General features: G+C 37.7%; 1 protein-coding gene across 3 annotated transcripts in view; it reads right to left on the bottom strand.

The window, feature by feature from the left end:
- The window catches only part of PDE7B (phosphodiesterase 7B), a 167,106-nt gene that overhangs the window by 94,963 nt on the left and 53,055 nt on the right, over positions 1 to 19,088 (bottom strand). For 2 of the 3 annotated variants that reach the window (XM_068184848.1, XM_068184847.1), the window contains exon 3: positions 17,601 to 17,661. In XM_068184848.1, coding sequence (XP_068040949.1) covers positions 17,601 to 17,661 — 61 coding nt within the window. Of the gene's footprint in view, positions 1 to 17,594; positions 17,662 to 19,088 lie in introns of all 3 variants that reach the window. The other variant, XM_068184846.1, reaches the window with a different exon arrangement.

Here is a 19,088-nt window from a genome sequence, read left to right on the forward strand (position 1 = left end):
TGTAATGCTTATGTAGATGGTTTGAGGATGTTTATAAAGAGACGCACAAAAGTGGGTTTTAGCATATTAAAGAGAGAGACCACGGTAGGGAATCTGACTTCCTGTCACATAATTGAGCAAAGAATTGAAGGAGAAGAGGTATATCAATTTTCTGGTGGTAGGAGATGAGAAGGAAAAGGCTGCTGGGATCTGCAGCTGCCCTGAGCTAGAGGAATTACTTTGTTTGTTACAACCTTGCGAGCTCCAATGTGTTTGTTTCCCTGGGGGCAGGAGCTAAAACCTGTTGTGATGCGATAGTCCTTGACTTCCTGGAAGCAGCAGATAGCCCACCACATACCAATAGCCTCAGTACACTGGGGTGGCCAAACCACCCACCTCCTGCCAGTCAATGGGCGGTGTGATAAAAACTTCCACTACAATTCTCGGGGAGAACCATTGGGACTGCTGGGACTCAGCAGTAACACAATTTTTGGAGAGGGATGTATGGTTGAGCAGCAGTAGAGCAGAAGCAGGGTTGAGAGTTTGGTGAGGACAGAAGTACCAGACCGCCTAGATCTCATGACAGCCCAGGGTGAGCTGAAAGTGGCAAATTCAGGCACAATTAACAATGAACCCCACAAGCACATCAGTTGGAATTTTTGCTGCCTTGTAGGATGAAATAGACCAATCTGTAGAGAGAACTTGATGGTGATGGAAGGTATTCACTACAACTGCTCTCTGCTGGCTGGAGCTAGAACTAGATGCCCACAGGCACGGGGAGATGAATGTGTTCCTTGCTTTTGTCAACTGATAACTTCCTGGACTTCTGAATTGGGAGAGTCTTGAGTTTTTACCTCACCATAAAATGAAATGCCAAGAGCATCAGGTCTGTAATTTAACAATAATCATGAAGCCAGTAAGTGTAGCTTTGTTTAAGTAAGACCTGGTTAGGTCACATCTCTTAAAAGTAAATGAGAAGGAAAGATCAAAGTGGGTTCAGCAGCAAACGATTATCTTTGACCACATATTATCAACTAGATGGCCTTATGCCTTTAGGTTAATTATGGTTTTTTCCAACAATATCCAATTACATGACAAATAACCTTGGCATCTAAGGCAGGAACCTCTGATATGCGTCACTTCTTACCTCAAGAAGACTGTTTATCAGAGTTATCAGTGCTGGCTGCTGAAAAATCAGCCTGCTATTGTTACATTCCCATTCAGAGCACGCTGTCTTCCAAAACATCCAAGCAGACCTGACAGACTGATGGCTGAGAGTGCTTTGACATACTCTGCCAGAGGGAACTCCTAGGGGGAATAAGCCAACTGCATTCATTGCACTTCCTCCTTTGTAGTGTGTGGTAACGTAGCTGGGGAATCCAGGGGAAGTCTCTTCTGTGAGAGACAAAGCAGCAAGTACGTATTGGAAATATCCAAGTCATATTTCTGCATTGCACTTATTTTACTCCAGGTTCTTGTTAGGCCAGTGGTTGCAAATTAAAAGGAGAGAATTATCTTACACTGTGGAAAAAAAGGCTTTTATGTACAGGGATCATTCCACAATCGCTCCACAAAGAGAGAAGCATTCCATTTTTGACTAGCCTTAGATCCCACAAGCAACAAAGACTGAAAAGCATTATTAGAACAACAAGTGTTACCAATAAAATTCTTCCTAAGAATAGATTAGAAGGTGATGTAGTTTGCACAGTAACATCTTGTACTGTGTTAGAATAAGAAGAATCACTATAAATTGGAAAACGAAGACATGAACTTCATTACAGAATTGTTTGGGATATTCATTAATAGCAATGGCCATTTGATATATATTATTTATTTATCAATTTAGCTTTATAATGCTCTAATTAACCTGGGATTTGCACTTATTATATATGTCTTGTTTGAATTTTGGGTTAATGCTTTAGAAACATCTACTCTCCTGAAGAAAAATTATCTTCCCAGCCCTTTGCGAGAAAAAAAAAGCTTTTGACTCATAGCTAATAAAACTTTTGTTAATATTTAAAGACTGTTGATGATTAGAAGCAGCCTAAAGCTGCTATACATGTATAGTATGTACATGCTATACAGATAAGATCTATGAGTCTGTGTTTCTTAGTGATTGTCAAAACATAGCATAGGTCATCAAGATGTTATGGACTAGATCCAAAAAATCTTCTTGAGCTGTGATTTTGGAATTTCAAATAGGATTTTGCGCTCATATCCAAGGATAAGACCCTGAAAACTCCCATTTCACTTTTGTTTGACATTGAAAATGCTTCAGCACTCTGCCTGGCGCAAATTTCTTTCTTTGCTTTCTTGCTTTCTAACTTTAAAATCCGGTTGGTTTCTGAAACATTTGAGTGAGAGCGTACTCAAAATAACCTCAGATTGAGATAGAGCTCAGAAGCCACTGCTGTTTTCATGTTTCCATCTTATTTGCATCCAGATTTCTTTTTTTTCTCCAGAAAAGAACAATTTTCTGGAGTTTCCTTGGGTTCACTCCAGTTGGTGTTCTCAGTACCTGCCAGGTACAGCTCATCACAAGCTCTAGCGGTGACCGCTACAGAATAGGACCAAGAAGACAAGAGATGCCTTTTCTTTATATAAAAAAAAATCTGAGCATAGAATTTATATATCAGTTTAGCATTTATAAGGGTTATCCATAACTTGGGAGAGCAGGTTAAATTTCACTGTCTGCTGGGGGAAGGCTTCTTCCACAACTTGTAGCTCCTAGCAGAACACCTTGCCTGCAGCATTAGTGTACTGAGTAGGAGCAGCCTGTCTATGCAATAAAGAATTCAAGGTTAGTTGTGTATGTGTGTGCAAGAGTGAAATGGGTTTGTAGTGTAATGGTTATGATATGCACCTAGGATGAGTGAGAATGGAAGTCTTGTCTGAACTTCACAGTCTTCTTGGACTTTATTACATGATTTCCATGGGGAATATCTAGTCCAGAGACCACAGTTTAGGAGTGCTTCTTCAGTAGTGTGTGATTTTAACTGGAGCAGATTAAGCTGTAATTTTAAAATTTAATTTATTTTTGACTTTTAAAGTCAGCCTTTTTTATTTAAGAATTTTTAAATTTTAGATTTAAAGTAGCTTTACAGTAGCTCTTTGTGGTTAAAAAACTGGTCAGGTGCTTGTGAGCCAAATGAAATGACTGAGAGTCCTCAAGTGGACAGGGACTGTTTTCAATGAGTTTGTTCATATTCTTTTTCTAACTGGCTGATAAGCTATATACAGATGCTTTCAAAGTCCCTCTGGGACAGGAGTGACTCTTTCAATGCTTAATAACTTTAAAAGACTGAACCTGCAGTTTTCCTGTTCCAGTGTTGCTGCTTTCTTTCGTGGATAAATATTTGAGTTCCCCATTTGAATCAACATTTGCACTTCTGAGGCAGACTCAGACTCAAATTGCTGCGATGGTTTGCCTCAGAAAAATTACAAATAACTTGCCACAAAGTCTTGCATTACACACCAGCCAGCACTTTAGGGTAGCTTTATAATGACAAGGAAAATATAGACGAAGAGCTGTTTTACCAAGAAAGATGCATTCTGGTGGTCTGGCTTCAGAAACTTGATTGAAAACAGCTTCTTTGTTTGTTTGCTTTTGTGATAGTCAAAGGGTAACTGGCAAGTGTTTGTGTACCAGTGCTCATGGGAGAAAACAGCCTGGAACGTGGGAGCAGGTGTTGCATTGGCCAACTTGAAACAGAGGGAAGATGACTAAAACCCTCCTTCATTCTCATCCCTTGCCAAATTAAATCCAATTTAGAGCAATGTGTTGCTATATATTGCACCAACAATTAAAGAGGATAAAACTCCTGACTTGTTTATTTTAAAACTGAAGAAGTCCTGTTTACAGTACCATAACGACTTCTCTTACAAAAGAGATGCCACAGGATCAGTGGGCAAAGGGCATTAGGAGCAGAATTTTATATCTTTTCAAGCAGATAGCTCCTCCATGAGCAGGACACTCACAAACAGCACTGATCTATATCTGACACAGGCACTACAGCAGCTCCATCTCTCCCCTCACGTCACCCATATCACTGTGTTAATCCAACCCATCTTCCTTTTTGTCAGATAAGTTTGCTACCACAAAGCTGGCTCACTAGAGATCTTACTTGTTAGCTCTAAGTGAACTCAATTAGGAAGCGTGGTAGAAACTGAAATGTTGACTACAAATTATTTTTATCAAAAAAATTCCTGAATTCCACAGGGAATTTTTCCTATTTGTCAGAGTGTTTTAGTGCTCATTTTCTTCCACAAATGAAATTTCAGTTTTCATCTGTAAATTCCAGATTCACAGGTGCTATAGGAATTCCTCAGGTGAACCTTAGCATGTCTGTCTCTTTATCTCATTTTCTTCTGTGACTGAGGTTACTCAGGCAAGCTGAACCCGCTGTGGGCTGTCACCAGGGACTCCAGTCTTATGCTGGAGTAACTCAGTGAGACACACAGTGATGCACCTCCCACATAAAAGACTGAAGCACACAGACCTTTAACAACCCTGCCTTTTAAACGCCACATCAGCTTTTCTGAATCCAAAGCTTGTTACCAGCCAAAGGATTTCACTAAAAGCTATTGGATTTGGGTCACAAGTTTTCATCTGAAATGTAATGATAAGATCTAATTTCAGGAAGATGGTTTTTGTCAAACATTTCTGAAGAAATTCTTCTTCTAGCCAGCTTAGGTGTACACTTGCTATCAAAAGCAGGCAAGTTTTTTAGTGGAAAAGAAGCAGGCACAGCGACAGGAAAAATAAGGACAGGAACTGAATGATGGACCCTGCCTATGTGAACATAAACTTCTGGTGTAGCTCCCACCAAGGGAGTTAAATATGTCCATAGTATGAGATCCTGCATCACATCTTGTTACTCTCGAGGCAGCTTCAGCAAGAATACAAAAACCAGACGGATAAAGGTGCTAGTAGCTTAGCAATTCCCGCAGATGATCTTTCCATTTCAAGGAAGATGATTTCTGCCAGGACAGTGTTAGAGGAATTTATGCTGTTTTGCAGAGGGAGGGCTTGAGGCTGCACAGCTGCCAGCCTAAAATCTTTCTAGATCTACTACTGGAAATTCACTTAAAATTAAACATCAACAACACCCTCCCCCAACAAAGATTAGGAACAAAAAATGCCAAGTAGGAAATGTTCAGGGTGAAGAGAAAATTGTGGTGCTTCTGATTAAAATCAAAATCAAACTCTCCCCCATCCCATTCTAGGATTTCAGAAAGCTTTCCAGCAAACATCTGCCTCCAGTTTCCTCTTTGTTTATTCAGTCTTCAATTATCAAGAGACTTTGTTTTGTCTCAAAGAGCTGCACAATTTGAAGCAACTGTGGTATCTAAGATGGTTCTGCCTAAACAAAACACAGATTCCTTCATGGCACAGAAAAACTGGTTTGGATTAAAATAAAAATATCCAAAACCAACAGCATTTTCTCTGTAAACTCTTCTTAGGGCTATTATAATGTCATTTTCCCCCATGAAACAAATAATACAGAGACTTCAAAAGCCCTGAATCTTGCTCTCAAACAGCAGAAAATAAATGAGATTTGACATAATGATTTATGATGCTTCTATTCCTTTTTTTTTAAGAAAAATGAAATATGTTAATAATTAAAATGATGCAAATTTGGATTCTTCTGGCTCCTTAAGTATTATGACATGCACTTGCCTCAAGAGCCCTCCAGGACAAACGTACAATGGCAGCAATTGCACTTGTGCCTTTAATCTGGTAGCTCCCTGGACATATTATTACCTGTGATAAACCAGTGGATTAATGTCCGTTGTTACACTCCCTGCTGATAACAAGAAATTACAATGAGGCATCTGCCATTCATCGTCCCTTTCCAGCAGTACTCTGTCGGTGACTGCCATTGCAGTTGCATCATGTAGCTGCTAGCTGGGGACTCAAATAATTTATGCTACCCCTTAACTTACATTTACATCTTCACAACTCCTTCCACAGGAGAAGTTCTGTGGTGATTTTAATTGAATATTTTCAGAGTGGCTAAGTGTTTTGGCAATTCTATTTGAGGCTTATGAAGCAAAGCCAAATAATACCAGTTTAACAATGATTTTTTTTCTGTATTGCAGATACTGCACCAAGTTTGTAAACATAAAAACTTTGGATACCAATAGTTAAAGAAATTAAGTTCCATAAGAAAATCTTCACAGGGCAGTTAGAGCTGAGGAAAGTAAATTTCTGTCTCTTTCTTATACAATGACCCTTCTCTTGTCAAATGCCTGTCTCAGCCATCAAGGTTCCGGAGCATTCTGGGACTTAACAATCATGTATCTTAACTATAAATTTGTCTTCCTATTTTTGTAGAAACCTGAAATATAGCTCGTGGGGTGGAAATACACAGGCTTCTTTTTTAGAATACGTTCATACATTATTTATTAACAAAAGCTATAATAGGACAAACGTATATACATACATATATATATGGGGTATCTTTACATATTGTTATCCAATTGTCTGAAAAGACACTGGAAGTAACTGTCCCTTCTTCTGTCTGAAGGATAATATGCTTCTTGATATGAACATGTTATACATTTCTGCTGTCAGTTTATTGCACTGTTTTCAGATGGAGAAATCAATCCTAGTCCACTTATCCTTGCTTTCTTCTAGGGTACTAATAAAGTGTATGATCCCAGTATTTCTGAGTCCTTTCATTAGCACTCTCTGTTATAAAATCAAAAGATATCTCAATTATAATTTGTCCTATATATGCATGAATAAAATGTGAGGATCTCATTATTATATGTCAATAAACAAAACTCTGCAATATGAATAATTCATTTGAATTAAGTGTTAAATTAAATTTGCTTAGTATTAATCTATAAGCTCAGTGTGAAATCCTGATCTAGACGTAAAATTCATTTTACCTTATGCTTCAAAAAGGACAAATTTCTCATTGGACTAAATCACATTTACCATTCCCCATAAACCTCTCTTCATATGAGTGTATAAGACAAATACCTGATAAAGTTATAGGTTGCATGCACTAATTGATGGATTGTGTACTCAACATACGCAAACAATAAACACACGCTTACAACCCATCATAAATTATGAATTATATGCATCCTAAACATCCTCAGCTGAATCTTAACTGTGCTGAATGGTCCTGAAGGTAATTTGTGGCTACAGAAGTCTGAGTGTTAGAGCATGTTGGGTTGAAGTCCCAATGGATGTTGACTCTCTGTCAAGGTTCAGAGAAGTAGAAGCACAAGAAGAGCAAATTGGCCAAGTTAAACAGCTGCAGCGGAGGCCCCCAGGTCTGCACTGCGTATGCTTTGGAGGATTTTGTTTGGACTTCTAATCTATGTCCATGGATTAGATGTCTAGGAGCAGCTAGAATGCACTAGAAGTGCTCCCAGAGAACAGGGCTTGCTCTATTACATGTGAAAGTTGTCCAGTTTGTCTATTCCAGGACTGCTTCATAAAGCAAACCAGAATTTGCAGATGTTGGGATAGGATCTCAAGAACACACTGCTGAGATGATCTAAAACACTAATGTGTACACTTTCTTTACAAAAATAAGCTATAGAGTCCCCTCCATAAAAATTTTACTGTGGATTGATATTCACAATGTTATGAAAATCAAAACCATATTTGACACATTAATGGCAGAATTTAGTCTTCATATCTCAAGATTTCACCATACAGTCAAATTTTCTTCCCATGGGACAGTGTGCTAGATCCCTTAAGCATTTAAAAAATTCTTTGTCATGTTTTCAATTTACTTTAATCAACTCAAATTCAGGAGCTATTCAGATGTCAGAAAAGGTCCTGCAGCTATGTCAAAGGGAGAGAGAGAGAAATGAAGACTTCACAAAAGCAATGAGAAAAAGAATTCAGTTAATAAAAACAATTTCCCACAAATACTTTTCTACAAATATCCTGAAAACTTGAAACTTGATTTTATGTTGAAATAAAATCTTGCAGATGAGGTTGATTAGACTATTTTTCTATTATTCCCTCCACTTTAAACCTGAGAGCTTTGAACACCATGAAAAACAGTGTACTCCAGGAGTAAGATGATTCTCTTCCAACTGCTTTCATCTACACTTTAGTTTCTTGAGGAGTCAGTGGGGAGAGTAGGATTCCTCAGACCAGTTTTACACACCTAAGTCTGAAGGAAGCACCTCTTTCTTGTTCTTCGCTGTTACAATTAGATGATGACTGTAGACTTTAAAATTGAAGTTTTTTTGCAGATGTTTATAGACATTCTGCTAGATGAATTGCATCCCAGCTGTCTTCAGCATTATTTCCTCTGCAGAGTGAGAAGAATGCCCTGTGAGGGAATTCCAGTAGGAGAACTCTCTGAACTTTTCTGTAAGAAATACATTAATTTCTTGGCATAGCCAGCTGCGATTCAGAAATTCCATTTCTTGTTGCTAAATAGAATTTCCATCATTTACTACCAATATTCACAGTCACACTCCACGATTTTATAAGCCCAGAGCCTCAAGTGTTTGGATCAGATCAGTGCTTGAGTATGCACAGTGCTAGACACTGTGACTGACCCTGGCATGCAGACTTATTTCAATCTACTCATTTTTTGGCTCTAGTGAGAGTATGTAAATACATGCTTAAGTAGTTCGATGATCAACAGATGATCTGAGAAAACAACTTAATGCTTTAAGAAGATGTACAAGATGACAACAGATTATAATTAGAAATGATATTTTAATATTAAAAAATTTAAAAGGAAAAGGAAGCTAAAGCCTTCAAGGAAAACCAGTTACCCAAATAATCAGGAAAAAGAACATCAGGGTTTTGGTTTGGTAGCTTTATTTTTTTATACTAGAGGTGAAAAAAAATCCTACAAATATTACACTGCCAGTTCTCAGTAAGAATGAGAAAATTATTAACATTTCAGAACAGCAAAAATGTTTAGCTCCAGAATATAAGACAACCTTACAATACAGAGCAGAGAAGAATACAGGAAAATGCCTTCTTAACCTGAGAAGTTTATGAGCATGTACTGTCAGGAAGTGAGTGCTTGAAAGCACAGGAATTCCATGGCTTTCTCAGAAATAAATCTCTCTTACTAAGGGTAGATACACAATAATCTGTAGGACAATAATCTGTAGGAGATAGCAGAGATTGTGAAATTCCACGTTATCACCAAGTAATAATTAAAGAAGCAAAGATTAATTGCTGGAGATGAGCTCAAATGAAAAATTATAAATCTGAACCTTTTAAATCTAATTTTGAGAAGTTTAGCTCTGGAGATTTCATTATATGTATACTATCATGAAGGGATGGCTGATGTGAAACTATGAATAAGTGTTTTCTTCTTCAATTTGGTCCCAAATTTGGAGATCCTTTCTCCCTCCCCATCTTTTGAGAGAATGTTATTATAGCAGTATGGTTAGTCACAGCAATTTTCTGTACAGCAAGTACTTTGGGTGAACATGACCCACTCATAACACTTTGGACAAAGAAGATGGGAAACTACGTGAATGCAGTCCATGTCTGGGCACGAGGTTAGGCATGAGGAAAAATCAAACAGTGAGGAAGCAGAGTGAATAGGCATTTGAAATCTATTTTCCAACCAGGGATCAGCAATAACTCATGTGACAAATACCACAAAACTACATATGAGATCATCTTAAGCAAATCAATCAAACCACTGTTCCTCTGCTTTTCTAAGAAGTGCTTAGTTAAAAAAAAAAAAAGAAAAAGGAAATGCCTGTGAAACAAAATTCCAGATTCTTCTTGTCTTATGTGTGTGTGCCCCCCCAGATATGGGGGGCTATTTCTTATCCTCCTGCAGCCATAGCCAGCATTTGTCCTTGTGCAGGGTCAATAGATGGAACAAAGTGCACTTTATCCCAACCTGGGTTGCCTTTATTTTGATAGGTAAGAAAAAAGTGAGTGCTCTGAGGTTTAACTATTTTAGGATGATGAAAGTTCAGAATTAAAAGGTTAACCTCTCACTAGATTATTACATAAATGGGCAGTAGAATGCAACCCTTCTGTTTGCAACATGCTTTGGACAAAAAGGGAGACACTTTGTTTTGCAGTCTGGTAGAATTTATAAGTATTTGTAGACATGCTTTGAGTGGAGTTTCTGGATAGGACTTGGAAACCTGTAGCTTTTTCCTAAATTCTCAGACAAGTCAAAAAATCTTTTTGATAGAATCAGGGGTTTGGGGTATCTCTAGCTGGGGGATTGGAGGGTTTTTTTAATCATCTCTTGAGGTTTTGAATCTCAGCTGGATCTTCTGGTCCAAATGAATGGCTTTTGCAGACATGGGCAACACAGCAACACTCTCTTCTCCAGAAAGCCTGCTCTGTGCATACATTATAAAGATGCTGCCAAATCCTCATTACTGCATTCTCTACAAGTGCCCTGACACTCCCATCTCTTTTCTGTAGCAGGGTCAGACAGAGGATAAAACTATATATGATTCAAGTTAATGTTTATACGATAGAAAACCAAGAACCCTAAATTAAATTTAGAGAAGTGTTTTATACTCATGCTCAAAAGGACAAGGCCAGTTTTTGTCTCCTTCAGCACCCTTCTAAAAGGTAGAATACTGCAAGAGAAGTAGTTTCAGTCTGACCTGATTTACAGGACAGAACAGGATAAACAGGTGGTCACTGTCACTCAACTACCAGCCTATATAATTACCTAAAATAGTAATTAGATCAAAATTACTTGAATAATAAGATGTTATTTGAAAACTGCTCTTTAAAATATTCTTATGGCATCAGATTTGAATTTTTAAAAATTTGAATTTTTAAATTTTTTTTATCGTTTCTTACCCAAAGTAATCAAATAGTCATGAAAGTAAAAGATGGATTTGATATTTGCATTCTTTGTGGTTTTAGGCAAAAATCTTATCATAGTAAAGACAAAGAGTTCCTACTTTTTAGTCTGAGACCGTAACATGGTGATGAAATGGCACGATGATGGCGTGTGTACACCATAAAGTCTTTGACAAAGGAGTTGCTGTTGTGGCCTCATGCCCGCTGGTTTGCCACTTTCTGTCTCCAAGCAACACTCCCATTGGAGTGGCAGCCTGGCATCTTGGCATTCCACATCAAGCATGGGGTGATACCCCAAATCTGTAGCCTGCTCTGTGCCATTATGGCCAACAAGTCACGAGAGTTCTCGGAAAAAACAGGTGAGATATAGAAAATGCATTTCAGGAAGATACAGTCAACTCGGGGAGGAGGTCTTAACTGACATGAAGGAGCAATAAGCCTCTGTTTCAGTGGTGGTAAGGACACAGAGAACCCACTTTTAAAAATTCATTTACAAGCATAGTTGCCGTGACAGGAGTTAAATCTTATTTTTAAATTGTGTTAATATACTGGAATGCTATTTTAGAAGAAAAAGGGAAAAGTGTTAGAAATTATTTGAAAATCTATACTCAATTGTGTAGAAGAACTACAGTTCCATAGTTCCTGTCTATACAATCCTGTTTTCATCATAATAAATATTCTCATCAGAACAAATTGATGGTAGAGAGTGGCAGTTGGAATATGAAATTAAGTGAAAAACCTGAAGCACTGACTTACATGTTAAAATTTGAGTTTAGCTACATTAACAGGATATCAAAAGGAGCTTTCTGTATGCATTCACACCATCCATTTCTTTATAAATGGAAAAAACCTGCTTCTCTTCATCCTGTGTTGCAAGCTGCTCATGAATAGAAGCCTATCTTTTTGTAGCAGACATCCTAAGCCTCTCCCTTCTGACAGCTATGAATTTCTGAGTAATTCTGATGGGCAGTGTAGCAACAAGCATGGATTACTTCCTAGTCACTGTAGATTTTAGGCCTTTTCCCAATATATATATGTTGCTTAATTTTACAAAATTAATTCATGTATTTATTTGCATTTCATTTGCACAACTAGAATACTAAGTCTGCATAAGGTCAAGTGCAGGTGTAAGTCTTCAAGTGACTGGGATATAAATAGTCCATATATTTGGCTATTTAGAACACCATTGCTCATGCATGACTATCAGTTGCAACAGAAGTTTTGCATGTGCAAGAGATATAGGGTCACATTTCAAATGATGCCAGTGAGGGCTCCAGGAATGGCTCACAGGTTCTTCGTCAGTGCAGAACCATTTGACTAGATGCCTCATTTCTTTTTCTCCCTTTGCTGTAGGGCAAGTTGACACATTTAATTACTCTTCAGTATTTTTTACCCATTAAGTTATTTGGTTATTTACCTCATCAAGTTTTGCAAAGTTGTAATAGATTTTTTTTCTGCCACAAGTGAAGGTGCCTTCAATGGTTATATAAGGCAAGGACCAACCAGCCAGAGCCTTGCCAGTACCCCTCTCTCCTGGCTTTCAACACAGTTGTTATTCCAGTAATGTCTCTCTCTCTCAAGCTGTAGCTGCCAACTCTGTTCAAATGTGTGGTGGTTTCCTGCTGTGGGCAAAGAGCCACCAAGACTGAAGCTGGATCCACGAAACTAATTGCAAGGCTAAATGCTGATTCGTTTACCCATAACTCTTCATAGGCAATAACTGGTGGAAGTATGCAAAAAAAAAACCTTTTTTGGGGGGGATGAGGGAGGTAGACATCTCTCTGTGCTAGAATATGAGAAAATTTGTTGCCTCAAAGCTACAAAGTTATGGACTAGTAGTCTGGGGAATTAAAAAAAAAGGTGGCACTATGTCATTTTTTTTAATAATTGCTTTTTTTGTTGTTGTTGTTTTTAATTAATTTTAAGCAGCTACTTGTGAGGAAACTACTTTTATTCCAAACAAGATTAATCTGTCTGCTTTTGCAAGGATTAAGTCTGCACCAAATGGGAAACAAAACTCAGCCACATAATTCCTGTCTACATGGAATTTACAGTAATGAAAAGAAAGTACCTCAGCCTTTTGCCATGGGGCATCTGGAAGGCTTGTGTTTTAATCATACTAACCAGCTCCGTAAGGAGGGCCATTCACATTTCCCCTGGAAGAATTTCTGCAGACAGCAGAGTTGGCCAACAAGAGATGTGACCTCTTCAAAATCTGCCCAGCATTTCATTAAGGAGTAAAGACTAAATCTGGTGGAGTAACAAACTAAATAACTTCACTTATCATCCATCTCCCTTACTACACCATCATCAATCAGGTTGAATAGATAAAAACAGAAGGGGTAAATTAATTTTGTATGTGTTGTGATGGGTTCAACTGCCTATTTTCTATACAGTTTATAAGGATGACCATATCTATTCTGTATAAACAGGTAATTAATTTATATAAACAAAATTGCATATATATATATATATATATATATATATATATATGTATATGTATATAATTGAAGTTTCTCTTACAGTTGGCAGACCTCTTTGCTTCTGTGCTAGTCCTAGAGCCAGCTATGGGAACTTATTTTTTCCCAGACAGATTCTTGAAACTCAGTGCTCTGGCATGTAAAGGTTACTGAGTTAACTTTGTTAACTGAGCTAGTTAAGGAAGTGAGAACCGGTTAAGTTGCCTTAACTTTGGACTCTTACAAGTTTGTATACAATCCTTCCCAGCAGAGTTAATTAGCTTAGGCATCCAACCAGCAATTTTCACAGCAAACTAACCCAATTATCTCTGCATGATATGATACTGTGCCATGTCTGAGCCCAGAATATGTCTGTCTGCATATGGGAAAAATTAACCTCAGGTTGTGCCATAGAAAACAGCAGTGGGTGCTCTAGGGAGAGGGATAATTTCCTTCTGCCTTTCATAATACGAATCTCTAGACTGATAACTACATAGTGAGTACATTTCTATAATCTCAATTTTTGTGCTAGCTATAATTTTTTAAGTCAAAATCATTAAAAGTAAAGAGCATGAGGAGCCCAGGGTTCTAACTTCCAGAATGCAGCATAAAGCTAACAGTTTTTGACACCCTGTTCAGCATTATCAGACAATTTTTTCATGGCCAAGTGCCCTCACTAACTTGATAACAGCTCCAATTTAAGCAGAACAGTTCTGATTTTCTTCCTTGCCCTGGAAGATCTTGCTGATGATCTGCCATTGTCTCCTGACAGACTTGTAGATTCAAGGGAAACCTCTGATAACACACTTCTATTGACAGTGTAATATTTCCATTACTTGTGTTACTGTAGAACTTCAGCTTCCCATTGTACTTATAAATGTATTCTTCTTTTTCCTAAGTGAGGAAGCACTTATCTTTCCATTTCTCGAAGGCCAACAGATATGCAGAGTTCAAAGTATTATCCAATGCCATACTCGAGGAAGCTGTGATATATTTAGGATCTGGACACTTCAGGTCTTCAATGGGATAAGGTAGGCCACTGACCAACATTCTTCTGTGACAGTTATCAAAGTTGTGTTGCTTTAACTGGTATAACACATTGTCCTGGTTTTGACTGGGATGGAGTTAATTTTATTCTTTGTAACTGATATAGTGCTGTGTTTTTAATTTACTGTGAGAAACTTGTTGATACCTCATTGATGTTACAGTTTTTGTTCAGTAGAGCTTGCTCTAAGTCAAGGACATTTTGGTTTCCTATACTCTGACTGTGAGCAGGTGCACTGAACTTGCCAAAGGGATATTGCATATCATACAGCATCGTGATCAGGAAATAAACTTGTGTTTCTGTGTGTGTGTGGGAGGGTGTTGGCTGGGAGCTGCCGATCACTTTGGTCAGCAGGTGGTGAGCAGTTGTATTGTGCATCACTTGTTTCTTTTGGGTTTTATTCCTCTCTCTCTTTTTCATTACCACCATTATTATTGTTATTATATTTTATTTTGTTTCTATTATTCAACTGTTCCTGTCTCAACCCACAAGTTTTTACTTTTTTCTGATTCAGCTCCTGCTGTGGGGGGAAAGTGAGTGAGTGGCTGCATGTTGCTTAGTTGCCAGCTGGGCTTAAATCATGACACAGATAAAAGTGTAAAGAGACAAGAACAATATAAAAAATAAGAGGGAGAAGATAATTTTCTGTAATGACTTTAGTGCAGATAATTACACTAACACTAAACATATTCTGGTCAGAGCACATAGCTATTATCTTTTATATCCTCAGGAAACACTGCTAAGTGACCATTTAATTTTGTTATTTTTTACACTTGAATTATAAATATCCATCACTGATACTGAAAGATGAGGCATTAAGCTGATTCTATGCTCTTAATCTCAGGTTGAGTGATATCTAGTCAGTGCATTGACAAGTTACCTAACTTCACTCTAGGTATTGTAAACATTTTGGCATTTTTTAATCTATTATTTACTGTTTTCCAGCAGAAGACAGGATTTTTACTGCAAACCCCTCTTCCTCAGCCATTATAGAAAAAGAATTTCATACACATAATCCATGTTACCTCAAGAAATGTGGACTCAGTGGCATGCCTGGCATTACTTCTAAAAAATTAAATCTGAAGCTAGCCCAGAACCAGTAGTATAAAGCAGATACAGACATTTTCTGACAAAACCAGCTACTGCCATTTTAGAGTGCAGCTCAATAAAGTACAGTTTCAAATATGGACTGATATTGCATCAAAGATCCCTGAAGAAATACAGACAGTACTCCAGGCTCCTGTGTTTCTTCTCTTACTAGGGTAATTATCGTCTTGCAGTTGCTGGGACTTGCCCTCTAAATTTCTGTCAGCACTGTGTCACTGTTACATTAAATGACAGCATGACACTTTCAACATATTTCAAAGACAGAGCAGCCAAGAAAGATGTCCCTCTCTAAAGGCACGCTGTGCTTTGTTCACTGGCTACACCCACAGACATAAAAAATGTCAGCTTTGCATTGATCCATGGCAAACTCTGTTACATTCTCTTGGAAATTCAATTTCCTAGTAAAATATGAGACTGGGCACTGCATGCCACGTTCAACACAAAGTCTTAGGCCTTTCTGGCTGTGCAGTTTCTGGTTTCTGCTCTTCCCTAAAAGTTCAGTATGAAAGGAAAGGTGTCCAGAATGGACACCCTCTGGCTTCACAGCACTACCAGAACCACAGAGATTTCTGTGATAAATTGAGACAATGGAGCTTGTCTGCAGCAGTCACTCTCAGAGAAACCATAGTTTCTGCTGTGTTTGTACTTTGGAATACCTTGGGGTGAAATGAAAAATTCTATGTTATATATGACATTACAGTCCTTAATTTGTTAGCAGCATTGAAAAGTAACAATAGCAAGCAAAATACATACAGGAAAATTAAAACAAGAGCTGTAATCTCTGAGAATCAGTTACAGCTTTGGCATGTGCTCTTGGAGTCATTTTTACATTCCTAGCATCTTCCTTACACAGCACAGCATATGTTCTCATTCTTGTACATGTATATTCTACAAGACATAGATAAGAACATATGTAATGGAAACAAGATCTTCTCCTAAGAATTGTTTGCACTAAGAGGGATGTCAAGCTCCCAATTTTGGACTCACTTGTTCTAAAAATGCCAAATGAAATGATGAACCAAGTTGTGCAGAAGGAGTTTTTTTTTGTTCTCCTCTCTCCTACCCCCCATTCTTCCCTCTAATGGATAATAAAATTTGCATGGATATAGCTTCCTTAGAATTAGAGTATTAGGAACTCAATTGCATTTGCACTGTAGATTATAATTGGCATGATAAAGGATCACAAGTGTATCCTTTTTTGTCAGCTTCTTCCATTAAGGACTTCTAACCATGGATCATTGATGTAACAGATCATTATGGCCCATTGTGTCAGTTCATCTGTTGGGATCTGTGCACTACAAGCATGACAGATTTCCTCTGCAGCAATTATAGTCTGTTGTGACAATAGGATTTAATGAATCTAAACAACAAACCACATAATCTGTTATTACAGAGCACAGTTATGCACCCAGATGGGAATAAAGTTCCTAGACATTGCCAGTTGCAGTTTTAAAAATTGTGGCTATTTCAGTCTTCATGTTATTAGATGTAATGCTCTAATTTACAGCATATATTTATCTCTTCCCTGGCAGGTCAGAATTTAAGGTTTAATCCTGCAAGTGTTCTGTGATTTCATTTTTTTTCTGAGTAAACATTATCTCTTAGGTTTTTAGACACTTAATCCCTGCCTTTCACTGTGATACTAGCCATGCTATTAATGTTTCGATACTAGCATTGCAGGCAAAACAAACAACCACAATGAAACTGGTCACAGAAATTAGTGAATAGCAGAATATTTTTGCATTGTTTCTAAAGAATAGGCACTTCTACTTAATATGAATTTCTACAAAGCTACACCAGTGCAAATATGTAAAATCACATTGACTGCAATTTCCCTGACTGATGCAGCTGAAAGTCTGCTTTAGAGACATTTTATACATGCCTGTGGAATTAACACTGTCTTTAGAAGTACAGATTTTCAGCTTTTGAATATGAGTTCTGGACTTCAGCTCATCAGAGCTTCCAATTACAATAGTTTTGGTACTTCTATATTTTCATCTACACACATGGACGCTACTGGAATATATGTACTTTGTTTAAATAATTGAAAGTTAATTGCAAATAATATATTCATGAGGACTACATGTGGATGAGCTATGTAAACACCATTGTGGATCATCATGATCATTATTATGTACTTTTAAGAAATTCCCAATTAAACATATTTTCATATCCATACACTTGAATAAAAAATGGAAGAGAGTCTTACCCTTACCTAGCATGCGAACACATTTGGCATTCTGGTCAGGACTATCAAATGAGATTTCTCCGCACCTCTGGGAAAAAAAAAAGATATATTTCATTAAAGTCTCTGTGATAGTACCCCGTCCTCATCCTCTGATACCGCTCTTTATGTTTTGGAACCAGAGATGTTCAGGACATATTGTAAAAATGTCAAAATGAAAGCCTTTGCAAGTAGCCAAAGTTTGAGAAAAAAAAAAAAAGGTTGTTGCAACACTGTACTCCAGGGCGTTTACTGAGGAAAACTCTAGGTAATGTCTTACTGCCTTTGGATCTGTCTTAAGCTAAGGCTGATGTCTGCCCCTGTTATTGAGGATGATTATCTCCCTGTATATTCCCAGTCAAGGAACATCATTAGAGTTATGATGAGAATACAGAAGGGCTACCTTGTTTTTAAACACAAGATAATAATTTTTGAGTTTATGCAGACAGACCTGTCAGTTTAGCTGCCAGGAGAAACATAATTGGTATGGCTTATGGGTCTGATCCAGCTTCAATTAAAGACAATCAGTGAGCAGATCCCACTGACTTCAGTGGTGGTTTCTTCAGGTGCTACATAAAAGATTCAGTTTTGTACCACTACACTCAAAGCTCATGAGAGGGGCTTAAGGACAGCCTCATATTTTTTAGGTAAAAGAGGTTTATACTTCCTTATCTACATATTTACGGTTTTGGTATCCATGACCAAATGGGAATAAAAGCAGAGTGAGTAAAGCTGGAAAAAAATAACTGAGAGCTGTCCATTTCCCTTCCTCTTTCTTTCTCTCTCTTATGTACTTTCTCCTTTTCAGCACCTATGGTGAAGTTGTTAGAACTGGGGGTTTGTTTTGCTTTCTTTTCATTAATAAAGGTGACATTGCAGCAAATACTAAAACCTACAAATCAGGTAAGTAAAAAACCTCAGAGCATCAGGGAAGATGAAACACAGCAGCAGTTTCATAAATGAACAACACATTTGGAGCTCACTATTGTTAAAAACTTTTCACCTCCCTCACACTGAAACAAACACAAATAAACAAACAAAAGTCCCACACATTCTTTTTATATATCATTACATCTAAAAAGAGCAAACAGATGCCTGTATTAACCTTCCTAGGTGGGAGCACATACTACAAGGACAATGAAAAAGAAAAACGACACCTTGCATTTCAAAGTTAATTTTTTGAATGCTCTTATACCAGCTCCCTGTCAGGAGAAACAGAAACTTGATATTTATTCTTCTGAGAAGAATGCTAAAATACAGGCATCTTTTCACAGAAGTCTCCCAGATGCTTCTTCTCAAGCAAGCATACTTAGACAAACACAGAAGGGAAAAAGCATGTCAGAATTCACTGCCCACCTCACCCCTGGAATTATGGTGCTCTCTGAAAACCTTTGGTTATTTTTGATTCAGTCCCTCAGAGGTACTGTATGTTCCAGACATATTTATATAAACATCACATTTCAGGCTGGCAAATGGTGT

This window comes from Anomalospiza imberbis, chromosome 3 (genome assembly GCF_031753505.1).
Source record: "Anomalospiza imberbis isolate Cuckoo-Finch-1a 21T00152 chromosome 3, ASM3175350v1, whole genome shotgun sequence".
Lineage (NCBI taxonomy): Eukaryota > Metazoa > Chordata > Aves > Passeriformes > Viduidae > Anomalospiza > Anomalospiza imberbis.